This window comes from Daphnia pulicaria, chromosome 10 (assembly GCF_021234035.1).
Source record: "Daphnia pulicaria isolate SC F1-1A chromosome 10, SC_F0-13Bv2, whole genome shotgun sequence".
Classification (NCBI taxonomy): domain Eukaryota; kingdom Metazoa; phylum Arthropoda; class Branchiopoda; order Diplostraca; family Daphniidae; genus Daphnia; species Daphnia pulicaria.
In genome coordinates, this window is record NC_060922.1 from 5,415,398 (window position 1) to 5,431,547 (window position 16,150).

A 16,150-nucleotide genomic window follows, 5' to 3' on the forward strand; every position below is an offset into this window, starting at 1 on the left:
CCCCGATATCTAACCAATAGCCGCTCGTGTACACACACAGCAGTCTCTCTGCTATCCAGACTGTTATACTGATGACACGGAACGAAACGGAATATAGCCGAGATGCAATGCTATATATGCTTAGCTCGAACGGAGAGGCTGGATCGTGAGCCGAATGAATAAAAGGCCTAGATATAAACCGGCCGGTTCGTGTCGTCCTTAAATACGCTACTACCCCCATCATCGGAGTATAGTATATAATTAAGAAACGAATGATCTCCTTTCGGGACCCACCCCTTATCGTCGTCAAGGCTCTTTTAGCGACGCACGCGGACCAGCAGCACGTCAAATCTTTTTCTTATTTCCTTGAATCAATTTCTTTCAGATTTTTTTTCGGGAGGGTTTTATTATTTCTTATATAGACACTCTGACTCTTTAACGGGCTGTACACGCGTCTATCTAACGTTTTCTCGTGACATCCAATTAAGTCTCTGCTGCGATGGCGGATGACATGTCACGCCAGTCGCCGGGATACGATTTCACGCTAGCCATTTATTTTTAGACGAGTGTTACTATGTGTATAGTCGCCATCATCACGCGTTCGTATTTGTATTTTTTTTTTAGTCACGCACATCATTTCGTGGAAGGCTCTTTATTTCTGCCGTCTAAACGGAAAATGAGCCCATCGTCGTATATATAAGATTATATAGACCCAACAAAAATGAAAATAGATCAAATCATATCGCCAGCAAAATCAGAATAATCAGTAATCGGCTAATTGCTCTGCTGAACCCCTTCTCCAATCCGATTTCTTCCCGTCCGCATTGATTATATAATACCAAAGCCTATTTTCGGGTTGCTGGTTCCTCATTGTTCCTATATAGGCTGCGTCTAAATGATGTGACATCAACATAAATTCCCGTCAGCGTATATCCTCGACATGAAATGAACCAAATTATTTACGAGCGTAAGGTTTTGGGTTCTTTTTTCTTGCTCCGCGCAATCTCGGAATCTGATTTGTCGAGCCGAACTCATCTCCGTCACTTTATTACGTTCTTTTTATTATTTTGGCAATATCTGTCGGGCGACAAATATAAAAGAAAATGACAATTTCTCGTATGTTGGTTATACTATCCGGTTTTTCAGCTGCCTGGACGCATGTTATAGCCTAATATGTATTTAACACATGCAACCGTCGTGATATATGTCTATCCGTGTCGAGCTGGCGAATTGATGTCGTCAGCCTTTTTCTCCTTTCATGACACACACATGTAAAGAATAAAAGAGCATCAGCTGTGCGAATGTTTATCAAGTAGTTTATTTCAAGTTCTGTACAACTGTGTGCTGTATATTATGTAATAGAAGAGGGTCGAGGGCAGCTCCAAAAATAAAACAAAAAACTGGTTATAGGCAAAACAATATTAGAGATGAAAAGAAACCGGGAAACTTGCAAGAAATATAAAGAAAGAAAATGCTCTCTGGCGAAAAGAGATCAAAAGAAATGTGTACATGCGCTTGATGCAGCAGGGCAGTAGAAACACACATATCAGATAAAACTGTTTTTATTATTTCGTCCTTTTTTCCTTTTCGCCGATGCGTATAGAAGAGACTCTGGTCGTCATTCGTTTTCCCAGTGTGTTGCATCTGCAAAGCTCGACGGGGACTCTCGTTCTACTTGTATCAAATCCATCGATCGGCCGAGAAGGAAAAAGGAAATCCAATTGAAACCCGGCCCCCCCAAAAAAGAAAAAGAAATTAAAAAGACAAAAAAAAAAAAAGAAACTGCAAACGGTAAGAAGACAATAAAACACGGGTGGATAGACTTTTGGAATATTTAAAGTAACTCTCGCAGTTTCCTCACGACCAACAGCAGAACACAGCATACGTATATACGAATCAATATTGCACTCTGTGTGTACATACCCATCGAATAGCAAGTGTTACGCGCATCTTAGATATACACTATATTTATAGACGCAGTTGAATTTCACGTTCGATTATGCACACACGAACCGCTCTGCTGGCATTTGCGACCAACCGTTTGCTGGGGAGGGGCTCACATCATGCAGATGGGCGGGAAAATTCAGTTATACAAAAGTGGCTTGTTTGTATGTGTGTGTTGCAGAAATGTGTATGTAGGCTATCAATATTTGTGTATAGCTATTATATATAAAGCTTATTGTTATTGCGTGACCCAGGAACACAGCAGCATAGCAAGCGCAGCAGTCAATAAAATAAATCTATATACAACCGTATAGTGTCATATCAAAATGATTTTTGTTCACATATCCTCCCATGCGATATCGTCGAGCTATAGACAATAAATATTCATTCATTGGGCGTCGTAGCCACTATAGCGCAGTTTATTGGATGGAAACAAGAGACATATATATAAGGATTTGACTGTCGAAGCCATTTCATTTCCTGTACACACAGCATTATGTATAGTATATAGTTGAACGGATATATTTGTACAGCGCTGTTTGACATTCTATCTCCTTGTCTTGCTCTATTTTCCTTACAGATCAAATATTACATGTCACAGTCGCCCACCGCTATTACAATATGGGCTGCTGCTGGTCAACAGAGAGTATGGCCACTTGGACTGCCAATTGTATACGTACGTATCACATCCCATGTAGCGCATCCAGCAGACTGGAACAGAAGAAGAGATGACGTCGGATCTATTCGAGTGGAACAGACCGGACGGGATATCCGACTATGATATACAGATATTCTTCTTTTGAGTATATAGCCACTTCCTATATACATCGCGGTCGTTTGCTCACAGAATTTCATCAGTAATAAAAAACAAAATACGAGTTGACAACGTCGTCAGATTTCTTATATATGAAAAATGGGCGGCAAATTCAGCAAAGGGGAATGTTACAGCATATTCTTTAGATGTCTATTCTTCAGTTCTATAATATTCGAGGGAAAAAATACGGTCCAGCTCTATTTGCTGAGCACAACCAACGATTCGGCTGAGCGGACCAGCGTAGGCAACAAAAGCAAAACCGGCTGAGGATGATGATGATGTGAAGATGTTGCTGACTCGGGTTGTCTCGTCGCAACGCCCATCATCTGCTGCTGCTGGCCAAAGAGCAATGTGCTGTTGTTGCGCTGGTCGTGCTGCTGCTGGACGATATCGAGTTCTTCCAGACGAATAATCGAGTTATTAATCCGGCCGTTATTGTGGTGGCGTAAAGACTTGGCTTCCCTGGCTGCTGCTGGATGTCGATTATTGTTGTTGGAGGCCAGCTGGTGGCTGTAAATGGGATCGACGTAGCCGTAAGGGCCGCCCATGTACTCGAACTGGTTGCCATTGCGGTAGCTGTAGCTGCTGGGCGGGACGGCGAAAGACGACACGTCACCCATCACCATCAGTCCGTCGTCATCCTCTTCTTCCTCGAAGAGGCAACTGCTTTTAGATTGAGTGAACCCGAAGCCGGGCAGGTGCTGGTGATGCTGGCCGAATCTGGCCATAATCTGCTGCTTCTGCGTCGCTATCAATTCGACGCTGGCCGGCGACCGACCGTAGCGACGCTTGGGTGATCCGCACAGACTCTTCGTTTCCAACGGCGTCGTCGTCGTCGTCGGTTGTTGTTGCTGTAGTAGGTGCTGAGCGTCGTTTCCAGCGGCTCCGGTTTCTCCTCCGTCCGTCGCCATCATCAACTCTTTGCTCTTCATTCCGGACAGCCAAGTTTTGAAGACGAGAAATCCACTTGGCTGGGCGTCGTTTTCGGCGGTGGCAGAAGAATGTTGTTGCTGCTGCTGTCTCATCTCGTTGTCATGGCGATGATGCTCCGGTGGCGAAAATGTTTCTCTCGGGGGATTATTAGACGGCGTCTTGAGCGTCGACGTCTCCACCAGCGACGACGCCGTTGCCAGTTCGCCGCACCCAGACGAGTCCTTTTCAACATTTGCCAAATGCGCGCGCACATCATAATTGCCACGGTGGCCAGGAGAAAAAATAAGAGAAAAATAAGAGAAACATGATATAGACTCTCGACTGTATATACCAGCTGAGCTGTATAATAGTTTCCCAGTTACCACAAGACTATTATTATTACGTCTAAAAAAACCCTGCTCCCGCTGCTACTTGCCGATAGATATAAAAGTCACTTGACGGACAATCACGTCATCAGCACTACATCAAAACAGTATAGCGGGGACTATTTGGTCGTGTATCTTGGCGTAGAAAATAACACGAATCTTGTCTAGAGCTCACTATACGGTCGTTATATACGAGAAAAAATAAAAGCAGTGTATACTAGGTTGACTGGTTACTCTATTTATCTCCGTCTCGTGCCATCCGACAGCTCATCAAAAGAAGTGAAGTTGATGAATAGGACGCCGCTGTTGGAGAGAGAGAGAGCTATAGGTGTATTATTTACTAGATAGACTGTATATAAATCAGCTCTTTTTTTCTCTTTTCTTTATCTTTTTTCTTTTGTGTGCGCGGCCCAGGCACAGGCGCCGATAGACTCGTGTGTGAGTCGCTTTTAGAGCCGAAAGAGAATGGTGACAATATCTCAGCAACTTGAAAGGCTCGACACCCCCATTTCAAAGGGTCGTAGAAAAAACGAGAATCCACTACAAAACTCTTTGGTTAAAAATAAGACTTGACTAGAGTCGAGTGTCGAGTACGACAAAATGGAGCATTCATCCTTTTGGGGTGGGATAATACCGATTCATTCGGCGGATTTCGATCCAGGATTCCAGGGTGAGAAAAACGGATTTAATCGTTTTAGATTTAGAAGAGGAGGATCGATTTTTAATAGTATCGATATTTTGAGAAAGCATGGCTAATTAGAATATTAGTGTCGTCTGCTTTGGAATTTATTTCACAGTTTCGAATGAGAGGCAAAGTGTTAAGTCCTAAAGAGACGGAACGATCACTTTTCTGGAAACGTACACGTGGCTGCATGACAAGTAGAGCAACAAATAAAACTACTAAAATTTGGTCGTCTTGTGAATTCTACTCTCCATGCTGTTTTGCAGGTAAATATAAAACTAACCATCACATAGAAACTTGTTCCAACTTTGTGAAATGTAAGTAACCTATATAAATTTATCATTTAAGCCCCCTGTCGATGCATGGCAGTTTGTTTGTACTATGAACTAACCTTCTCCTTTGTGCAGATTTTGAGACCTGAGCCATCGTAACAACAAAAGATGTGCCAGTTTTGCTTGTGATGGTGTTGACCTGTAATCAACAGCAATCCCACTATCATTGCTAGGATAATGATTTGTGTCACTTTTATTCCTGACCTGCTTTATTTGCATGATTTGCATCAATGCACTGTGTTACACGTAAAACTTGAATTTTTCTGTTTATTAAAAATAAGGGTTTAACCGCTGTGTCATTTTAAATTTTTTCTTGTTTCTCTCAATACTTTTTGTAACCTTTTTTATTTTTTTATTTAGACAAACAGCATCCTGATTGGAGAAACTTCCACTTTCGGCCGAGCTAAGGATCTCTTCAAGTTTTTCCCCTTTCTTTAAATGTCCTCGTGTACGCCCATGTGTTTGTGGGTGTATTCACGAGGACCCCCTTTTTCCTATCCTGTCTGGTGCTGGATTCGACTTTTCAACGGATTGAGCACCTGTGAATGCCTGGCTGTATTTCCCTGGCTTAAAGGTAGGACAAAATCTACCTCTACTCTTCCTTGTTGACTATTTGATGGCGTTGATTATAAATCGTTACGTAGTACGGAGTACGATTATTCCTGTGCTAGGCACTTGACTGCAACTGTTTTCTCTTGCCGTTTTTGTTGACTCAGTCAGGGTCAATTAAATAACTGAACGACTGCAGATCCATGCTTGGTATTGTACCGGTATTGTACCTCACTACTGTGTCTGTGGGTATAAACAATCGAATTCAAAAGTGTATTTGAATTCTAAACACTTCAAGCAGCGGGCAGTTAGATCACTTTTTTTCCATTTTTGTCCCAAGAAGGACCGCGGCCACCCGGGCACCTGCTCGTTAATATCATGCTAAAATTCGCCTTCGATTTCCCCAACTATGCTGGCGGTGTGCTGGTTTATTTTCCAAGTGCCACTTTTGGCATTTCTCGTCGACGTCAGATTTTCAACGACAAAGTTACGCCGTTGGTTGAAGAAGAGGGAAATGAGAGTGGGGGGAGGGACCTTTCTCGCTAATTACCAGCGACTATGTAATCCTTGTCTTCTCTTTGCCGCAACGAACACTCGAGAAATGTTCACCTAAGTCTCCACTTGTCGCCCGACGACGACAGTTTCGCTCTCTTTGATGATGTTTTTAAATATCCCATTTCACAACTGTCGCCACGCTTTTTCTCCAATAATTCCCCAACTGCCAACGGCAACAGCACTGCCCGGCAACCTGCGACGTCTACTATTACCGCCCAGGTGAAGATGGGAAAATAATTTAAAAAACAAAACAGAAAAAAAGGACAAGCGTATAACTAAAACTGGCTGATTGGAAATGTCAATCCCCCGCTGGATCTTGTGCGCTCGACTCGTTCCAGCAATTACCTCCTTTCTCATTTATCTTTGATGGATATTAAGTTTTGTTCATGAATGATTATAGGTGCAGCATATACCTGCTGAGTCTCCACGATCAGGTCGTTGTCGACGAGTTTGATTGCGTAAGTGTCGCTGCCGGGCGGATGCGTCTGGGTGAGGGACGTCTGACGATGATGAAACGGGCCGGAAAAAAAGAGAATAAGAGGAAGGCGTCGGAGGGAGGCCAACGATTTGATATTACCTGAATGGTTTGCTGAGAGGCGACCAGCGATTTGGTGATGGAAGCGTGATCGTCCAGGACGACGGTCGTCAGCGGACAGGCCGATCGATCGTGGCGATCTTTGTATCTACCCAGACAACTTTGTCCTCGTAAGCAGCCGATCCTGTGGCCGTATGTGTTATGATAGACGATTGCAGGGATGACGGTCAAACGAACCAAGTCGACGGCCAATGGACAAAGACAAAATGAGGAAAATCAGCCGATTGTTCCTTTTCTCTGTTTAAAATCAAGTTGCAAAGTTTTTACCTGAGAAAGATGAAGAAGAGGAGTACGATGGCCAGTCCGGCCGACGTCGTCAGGATGATCAATAAAGTTAATCGCCCATCTGTTTTACAGATCGATATAATAACCAGTTCAGTTAATTGACTCTCGCAACTTTGCGTGATTAATTCATTAATAATTTGACGTTGGCCGTACCTTGTTCCAGCATGAGAGACGCATCCTGTGAGCGATTGGTGGCCACTTCGATCGGAGTGTAGGCCGGCGGCAAGATGCGCGAAGCCAGGAGCGTGTTTTCCCAAGCCATGCCGATCATGAGGATGTCGTGATGCGAGAAAAACAACAACAAATTCCCTCCCTTATTCCTAAAATCGTTTGACGTTGTGTCGCAACACTGATGGGAGACGGGGCCAACGTCAGTCGCAAAACGATCGACAACAACGGCCGGAAAAGAGACGCACGGCACGTTTGTCTTGCACTCACGTTCAATTTGGTTCAATTGCGGGCGCAAAAGTTTTCGCTCTTTTATCGGCTCGATCCTGGCGCCGTTCTCCCGTTTCTGTCCGCCCGTCGGTAATACATTGGCGTGTTCAGCACGTCGACGATTCACGCGAATTTGAAATAGAAATAAATAAAAAATAAGAATCGAACGAGAGAAAAATGTGAAATGAAAATGAAAAACCGGAAGCAACTCCACCGACTGCAGCAGCACGAAAACACGCAGCCACCGGGAAAAAATAAATTCAGTTTTCTCTCCCACTCGCTTTTTTTATTCCGCCAAATTGTAGCGCGTCGTCGTCTAGAACTTTTGGCCTTTTTTTATTTTGATTCTTTTTTTTTTTTTTTTTTTTTTGTTTTCCAGCCCAATCGCGAGCTCAACTTTTTCTTTTTCTCAATTGCACACGCAGCAGGCGGCAACGATCAAAATTTCCTGTCGTTTAGCGCATCCGTTCAATGTGTTCCGCATTAGCTCATTTTCTCTTGAAACCATTTCTTTTGATTCTTGACGTGATTCCCAGTCAAAACTGCCGAGCTGGAGAGATTGATGGGAGTCGATGAAGTGAGTTATACTGAATCTGTCAACTGCTGTACGGGATGTTCGTTTTGGCGAATTAACTAGCTGTCACGTAGTACATTCACGGGTTGTGCAGTTAGCGGGAAACTTTGGCGGGTACTTTTTGCGTTGGGGAACTGTAACGAACTTGCAGTAATTAACGTCTCTCCCTTGTATATATATGTATACGATAGACGGGCACTGATGTCGCACAACACTGCAAAAGCGGATGATGGTCTAGTGAGGAACGCCAGCGATGCCAACCGACAAAGACGAGCGTATTGGAGCGACTGCGGCGAGCAGCGACGTCAATGGACCTCTCTCTCTCTCTCTCTCTCGCCAAAGTGTAGCAGTAGAGGATATCGAATACACGGGTGCACAGCTGGGCAAAGTACCCACGGGTGTCTGTCTCGAAATAAAAAATAAAAAGGACGATCCCGGGCGTGAGTCGATATCACTGCTCTTTCTCGGCACACACACGGACTCAGAAAAGCCTTTCAATCATTTGACGAAAGAAATCCCCAAAAGAAAAAATACCAGAAATGTACATTCAAGAAAATGCAACTGTCACTAGGAGACACGCACATACACAGGGGTGGGAGTGCTAGCAGAGAGAGAGGAGCGAATGCGTACAGCCAAAGTGAGAGGTTGTCCCGACACTGGCGTCTCTAAACTGCCGACCGAGAGAGAAAAGCGAGTCGAGTCGAATCGAGTCGACGCGCTATATACTCACGCCGGTTTTGCTCTTGTTTGGTGGTGAATTTTTTTTTTATTTTCTATTTTCTTTTTTCTCCCCTCTTATTTCTTTGGCGCAAGCTTGACTCTATCCTCATATATATAACACTGGGCGTTACCTTCTTTTTTTACTCCCGCGTGCCGCTCTTTTCCCCCCTTCTCTCGCTCTCTGTCTTCCATTGGCAGCCAGCAGCACGCACTCTAATGTATAACCGACACAGCTACTTTAATACGCCTGTATGTGTGTCTAGAACCAAAAGAGAGGATCGAACAGGATTGCCTGCTCTTTTTCTCTCTTTTCTCTGTGACTCTTGGCTTTCTTGTGGGAAAAGTTTAGTGCTCGATGTTGTTACCCCAATCGGCCCCGGTTACTATCGGCAGCCAATGGCTGGCCGAGTTTTCAGCTGTGACGTGTTTCGCTGGCCCCTTTGGCGGTTACCGGGAAAAAAAACGGGATGGAAAAGTTCCGGGGGAACGGACACGAGGCGAGGAGAATCCTCGAGGAATTAAAAAATTGCATTTTTGCGATCATTTGGGAAGATGTGGAAGGGCCCTTATTTCTGCCCAGCCCAGGTATACATGCAGAAGAGAGATAAAGGCGGACCAGACCACTCGAAAGAAACTCTTCTTCTATATCTCTCTCTACGTGCGAGGTACAAGGTACTTTGGCAGGCTGCCTGGCCGGCCAGTATCTACCTCAAAGACTCGACAGCAGTCGAGAGGATATAGCTAGGCGCTTATTAGCTCCATTGTGCTGGTGGGGGGTTGCTGTCGTCCATCGTCAGCAACTTGAGGCCGTCGATTCTACTCGGCTGTGCAGCCGTAACGACTAGATGGATATCCAGCAGCCTTCTCTTTATACACGCGTCTAGTGCTTCTCTCTATAGCTGCGTGTGTATGCTTGCTGTCTGTATAAATACAATACCGTGAGCGAGCCGATAAAAGAAGCCAATTGACGTCGTTGTCGTCGTCCAAGTTTCCCGGCCGACCGTCGCAAATAAGGAAAGGATATACGATCACTTTTCTTAGATTTCTCCGTTTTGTATCTCCAATGGTGTGTAATACGAAAGCAATACGAGATAGATCTCTATAACGCAGTAGCAGCAGGTTTATTTCCTCGCTTATGTTACGATATGGGCTCCGTCCTTTAACGTATATTACAAGAAAGGAAAACTCCAACAATAATGGTCATTATTTTTCGAGATTCGGTCGGCCATGACATCTGCGATACATATATCTAAAGCCCCCTCCTTGTATATAACATCTATCGCTTTCTATACAAGCGAGAAGGACACACACACACAATGGGGTGGAATTGTTCGGCCGACTGGATCCCGGTGCGTGTGTGTAGGCAGTCATATAGAACCTTGTTATATCGACTTTGATTGCGTAATTAGATGTGTATTTGGACAGGTTTTTTCCTATTACATCAGACACATAATATTACAGGACATGGTAGACATCAAGAAACAAATCACGATCAAAAGATGCACTTATAAACTAAATATAACCGTCGATATTTGACTGTCAAACTAACTCAAGCCGAACGAACAAACCGAACTGCAAATGTGACCGCAACATAAACTCCGGCGACTTGTTTCCCGACACACTCCGTCTCTCTCGCTCCTTTTTCTCTCTCATTCAACTTCTTCTTCTTCTTCTTCTCTACCGACAAGATTTTAAAATCGCCAGCAGTAGTAGTAGAGAAAATTACGAAATCAAATTTTTAAAAAAAGAAATCAGGAGAGAGAAAGACGAAACACAAAAATGTCGTCGCCGGAGAATAGTTGCGAGAAATCTTTTCGCGCCATCAAGCACGATAAAAACTCCAGGCTTATACGATCAGCTCGAGTCAACAGACAGTTTTGGTTTTTGGTTTTTAAACTTTTTCACCAGGACTTTCTTCTTGCACGCGGGTAGTATCGCATTTCTTCTTTTCTTTCATTTTTTTTTTTGTTGATTTCTGGTTGTGTTGTTTTGGCTCGGCTTCTTGTTGTGATTATCTTTCGATCGCGGCCAAGTCGAGCGGAGAGAGAGAGATGGGCGTGGCAGCCTGGGCCCGAACATCGACCCAAGACTTTGATAGATATTCGGCGTGTGCACTGCAAAAGAAAAAAAATCAGATCGACCCAAAGAAATAAAACACACAAATAAAATAGAGAGAGGAAGACAATGATGGGAAAATACCGAAAAAAGATTCAGTGTCACGACACAGTCGGATAAATTGGGGGAGGAAAAGAGATGGGTGAATGCAACTGTATATCCTTCGCTGAGATGTGTAAAAAACCCTGTAGGATCTCTCTCTAGGAAATTCAGTAGCAAAAGGATAAACAGGAAATGGAATAGTCAAAAGAAAGAATAAGACCATTGAGAGAAAAGACAAAGATGAGAATCAGCAGAGACTGTCAGACATCAGACGCTCGTTGACAGGCAGCAGCAGCAGCTCAAAGGGGGGGATCTAAACGTCAGCTTCTCTTCTCGTGTAGACATCGCCGATGAAACAACCGAGAGCAATAACAAACAGCCACACACACACATATTTATTTGTGTATACAAGTATGTATAAAAAGGAAATGATGATGATAATAATCGTAAAAGTCTTGTTTTTTGGTGATGGAAAAACCGAATAGGACTCGGCGCGCGCAATTTGAACGGGTGCCAAGAGCATCCTCATCATCATGTCAGCAGGAGAAAGTCAAACAAAAAAGGGAAGAAGAGAAAGACGATGTCAGGAGCTAACGAGACAGGAGCGTAACGACTTGGTTGGTTGGCTTTGATCTCCGGCAGAAAAAGCTCCTAACTGATGCCCGGGATGCGGATTCCGGCCTCGAGTAGATGTACGTGTGATGTTGAAGTCAAATCAAAACAAAAGACAATCAAACTGATAAAAGGTGTGGTGCACACGCCATTTCTGCTGCGCATGAAAAGGATGGCACATTTCATGTTTTCCCAGTTAGGAGGGGGATCTCCCATCACCCACCCCCTTCGTTATCTTTTGTGCGGATGCAAACAAAGCCATTTAGATTATTAGTATGGACTCTATTTAATTGGATTGCTTTTCTCAATTCAATTTAGACAGGATCGTCCATAATTTTAGGGGGTTTTTGTTAAGCAATAGTATTCAGCCCGTTTATTATCGTTATACCCAGTCCGCTTTTGTTTTAATCAAAGAAAATGGAGAATTCAAGACTTGAGAAACTGGCGATGCAATACGAGAAAACGCAAGTTATGTAGTTGTCATTTGGAAATAAAAGTTTAGACCCCTCCTCCGTACATGTGGGGATAAGATTCTTATACAAAAATGGAAGCGCAGTTCAGAAGCTTTTACATTCCAACCATGTCGACACATTGCCGCCCCGCGTGACGTGCGGTCCAAACTTTTTTCCCTTTTCCCCGTTTTTAGACTAACCGGACCGTCGGGAGTCCAGTTCAGGGCTACTTTGCTCCCAACTCTTTATTTCTTTCTTTAACACAGCGAAAAAGCGCGAGAAATGGAGAAGAAAAGATTCTTTTGTTCCTTTTCTTTTCGTTTCTTTTGTATGTAGGAAGCAAAAGCTATAGGCCAAATGGAGAGAAACGGAACAAGAAGAAGAGAGTAAATACGTACCCGTATAGAAGTAGACAGCCATTATTATTCTCTTTTCACGTTCGTTCTCTCCTCTCTCTCTCGTTACGCCACCGCCTCTGTCTGCTGGCGGAGAGACTATATCGTTGGCGGCTGGCCCCACCCAAATTACCCACCTCTAATAGAGGAGACCGCGTATCCCAGTCCCGGGTTCCTTTTCTCATCTGACGGTAAACTGAAAAGCCATTATTGTATAGACACACACACACGTGCCTGCCATTCTTCTCTTATTTGCCGAGCTGCTGATTATAATCAGCAACCCAACTCCGCGTGTGTGTGTGTGTTATACGAGAAGAAGAAGAAGAAAAGTTATATAAGATTAGAAAGAAAAGGGTAGACTAGGAATATACGTATAAGACCAAGCTATCAGGGTGTGCTTAAATGCACTCACGTCTGCTGTGTTATAGGACTATTACTACTATCTACTGTGATGTTGTCGACGAGTTTTCGGATATTCTTTTTCCTTCTCTTTCCCCTTTTTATTTTTTTGATCGTGAAAAAATAAATAAGTTACGTCATCCACGGGTGCACGAAAAGATGGAATGATGTTTTATAGCCAGTCGACGAATTGGAGCTCGTTATTTTCGGATGTATAACGCACCCCCCCCCCCTCCCCCGGAAAAGAAATAACACACAAAAATTGTGTGGGCAAACCCGCAGAGGATATAAACTTGGCTTGTTGTTGCCGCTGGCGTCGTATAATGATTAGTATTATTATTACGTCAAATTTTGTTTTACGTTGGCGCTTTGAAAAAATTTGAATTGAAGGCGTACTATCGTCGTCTCATTGGCTTTTTAGTTGATTACAGAGAAGACGTTCATCAAATCAATGAAATTCCAATTGTCTTTAGTTTTAAAAACGAATTGCCTGCTGTGTCAAAGTTAAGAGATCTCTTACCTCTTTTGTTTTATTGCATTTCTGTTCCGGTTTCTTTTTCCTTTTTTGACTTTTTGGGTTTTTTGGTCGCTCAACTTCCTTCCGGTTCCCCAACCGGAGATGTCAGCCTGGGTCGCCGGGAAACGCGGCGCACACGGAATTGCACTATGGGGCATTTTTGGGGATGAGAGTCACGAACGGAACCCCTAAAGGCCCGAGACGACCGTCGGTATCGATTGCGTAGAGGATGAAGGGCCGAGCCAAAAAATAAATAAAAAAAGTTTCTACTAAAGAAATACAAGGGGGGGGGGGGAACGAATATTGCGCGCCAACAACTGCGGGCAGCCGGAGCTACAGACACTCCCGGCGCGGGAGCAAATAATAAAAAAAGGAAATAAAATATTTTTTTTTTGGGGGGGGGGACGACTCACGCACGAAACACACAAGTACAGTGGACGACGACTGGCTATAATAGTGGCACACTCTAACACACAAGGGGATGCATAGAAAATACATATATATATCCAAATAACGTCAATAGGAAATGAGAGCACAGGTGCCAGACCATCTGGCGAATGGAACCGGACGAAATGTGTTGGGCTGCGCACCGCTACTGTGTAAATAATCAGAGTCGCCCTGGCGTGTAAAAGTAGACTATGCATTAGCAATGGCGCAACCCGGAGTCTCGATTTTCCCACTCTAGAAACGACGACGACAACGGTAATCCAACGCCGCCCAACTGGCCAACTCGAATTCAACTCTAAAATAAAATAATCTAACAAATAATCGAAAAAAAAAAAAGCAAAAGTCCAGGTGGAATCGAATCTTTTTTGGAAAAATTCGATTTCATTCGCCTGGGAAATTGAAACTGTCGAGTGAAAATGAAGCTTTGATGTGACGTTTGGGTTATTTCCCAACGGGCTGGGGTTCTTACATATTTAATTTCTAGAAAAGTCGAATGCAACTTGACGATTTCTGCTAGACGACGGTCGATTCACTGGAACAGAATAGGCTACAAACCGGTCGATGATTTCGGTTCGGGGGGGGGGGGGGGATAAATGGGCAGCCCAAAAAACTATAGCGCTTCATTTGCATGTCGAATGGGCCTTATACCGTGTAGTACCGACTATTCTACTAGTAGTAACGTCTAAAGTGCTGAGTAGATGGGAGAGCGCAGGGACGGCACATCACGACGATGATTACACGTCATTTTTCGTTTCCCCATTTTCTTCGGTTGGTACAGCGCGCACACGCTCGACGAATCCCGTCCCGACAACGGGCGCTGACGCGTCATCTCCCTGGGCGACGTCCCCCCCCCCCCCTTACCCTCTCTCTCTAGTTCTGTACAGCTGTTGGTCTATGTATGTGTGTGTAATATTGCCCATCAAGTTTTGACGGATTAAACCAAGGAAATTGCTCCTGCCTCTCTCCCCCGTCAACTCCACGTACACAAACGACGTAACATAATGAAACGTGCTGGATTTCTCTCCACTAGCTGAGATGGATGGATGAAGGGGGGCCCTGGACACATAGACATTATGAGAAATTGTGTGTGTGTGTGTGTGTCTGGCTATGTCTCGTCTATACATTGACGATAAGATATATGTATATTCAAATTTGTGTTGTCAGATGTCATAACACACAAGAGAGACTAGGTCAGTCAAAGATTTTCCCATTTTCATATTATTCCGCCCCGAAATGAAGAAACGAAAATCAACCCACAAAATTGTTTGGAGAGACTTAAACTTGGACTGGAGGCACGTAGACAAGAACACGAGAGAGAGTTCAAAGTCGACGTGTCGTTTTTCGGATGGTCGGTCGGTCGGATGGGTGGGATTAGGGGGGAAAATAAAGGGCAGCAGCCAAAAATTATTATCTTACCAGATTTATATTTCCTTTCTGGGGGGCGCTGGTGGCTTGAACTTGTGACTATCTGGGCGCGATTGGAGTTGGCTGACGTATGGAAAGAAGAAAACAGCGTCGATAACGAATAATCGAACACAAATATTTCGGTTACGAGATGACGAAGTGTAAGGGAGGCCTCTATCTGGTCGAACGGCACGAATCCAAGTGAGCGGGACGATCGCACAGGTTGTCGGCTTATTTAAACGACACACAAAAACAGACGGACAAGTGTAGACGACGAGGTGTGGTGCATATTAGAATAAGGTGAGGTGGGGGGGGGGGGGGGGTTGAGCGGGGGGCGGGATGTAGGGTGGTGGTTTATACAATGTAGAAATATGAGTGAGATGGGCCATTCTGTCACTCACAGACCACGGGCAGGTGTCCGTCTCTCTTTACATGCACAGTATTTTTGAGAGGGGACAGCCATTTTTTATGATATGACAGGGGGGTGTCTGTTTCATTTAAGAGCGTCCTCAAAACTATTAAAAAGACTTTTTGTTTGTTCCTTTTTTGTTGGCCGTCGCCAAACGGACCCAACAATATAATAATAATAATAACCAGTATTAAACGGACCTATTATTATTATATGGTGTAAGTACCAAGAACTGGCCCAACGTGCATGTGCAGTTGCACCTTTTCGATGTGTGTCTGCCCTCTTTTCTCTTATCTTTTTCTATCTCTAAAAAATTCAAATTTTTTTACATCCTATTACACGACTCGTTATTTTGTTTTCACTCTAAACACACAAGACACAGAGTGACTAAACAAAATCGAAGAGAAACAATCAAAAAGATAAAAATAAAGAAGAAGAGAGAATGCATCGGGAATAAATAAACGAGCGCCAAATCGAATCAACGGCAATCGAATTATCACCGCCAACGAAACATGGAATAAATTCAAAAGAAATCGACAAACCCCAACAAAAAAGTTTACAAAAAAATAAGAAGAAGAAGGTACGTACCGTGC

The 16,150-nt window shown here is 43.9% G+C and overlaps 2 protein-coding genes across 3 annotated transcripts in view; both read right to left on the reverse strand.

The window, feature by feature from the left end:
* Positions 1-16,150, reverse strand: part of LOC124314826 (LIM domain only protein 3-like) — a 347,499-nt gene that overhangs the window by 274,985 nt on the left and 56,364 nt on the right. The window lies entirely within an intron of this gene.
* Positions 1,279-8,870, reverse strand: LOC124314722. 2 transcript variants are annotated; one of them, XM_046780054.1, is made up of 6 exons: positions 7,671-8,870; positions 7,187-7,547; positions 7,016-7,094; positions 6,731-6,872; positions 6,567-6,653; positions 1,279-3,891 (listed from the first exon to the last, which is right to left on the reverse strand). In XM_046780054.1, the coding sequence occupies exons 2-6, from the start codon at positions 7,302-7,304 to the stop codon at positions 2,935-2,937; spliced, it is 1,383 nt and encodes a 460-aa protein (XP_046636010.1). In that variant the 5' UTR covers positions 7,305-7,547; positions 7,671-8,870; the 3' UTR covers positions 1,279-2,934. The 2 variants fall into 2 exon arrangements, with proteins under 2 accessions (XP_046636010.1, XP_046636009.1); XM_046780053.1 differs by having other exon boundaries at positions 7,187-8,870.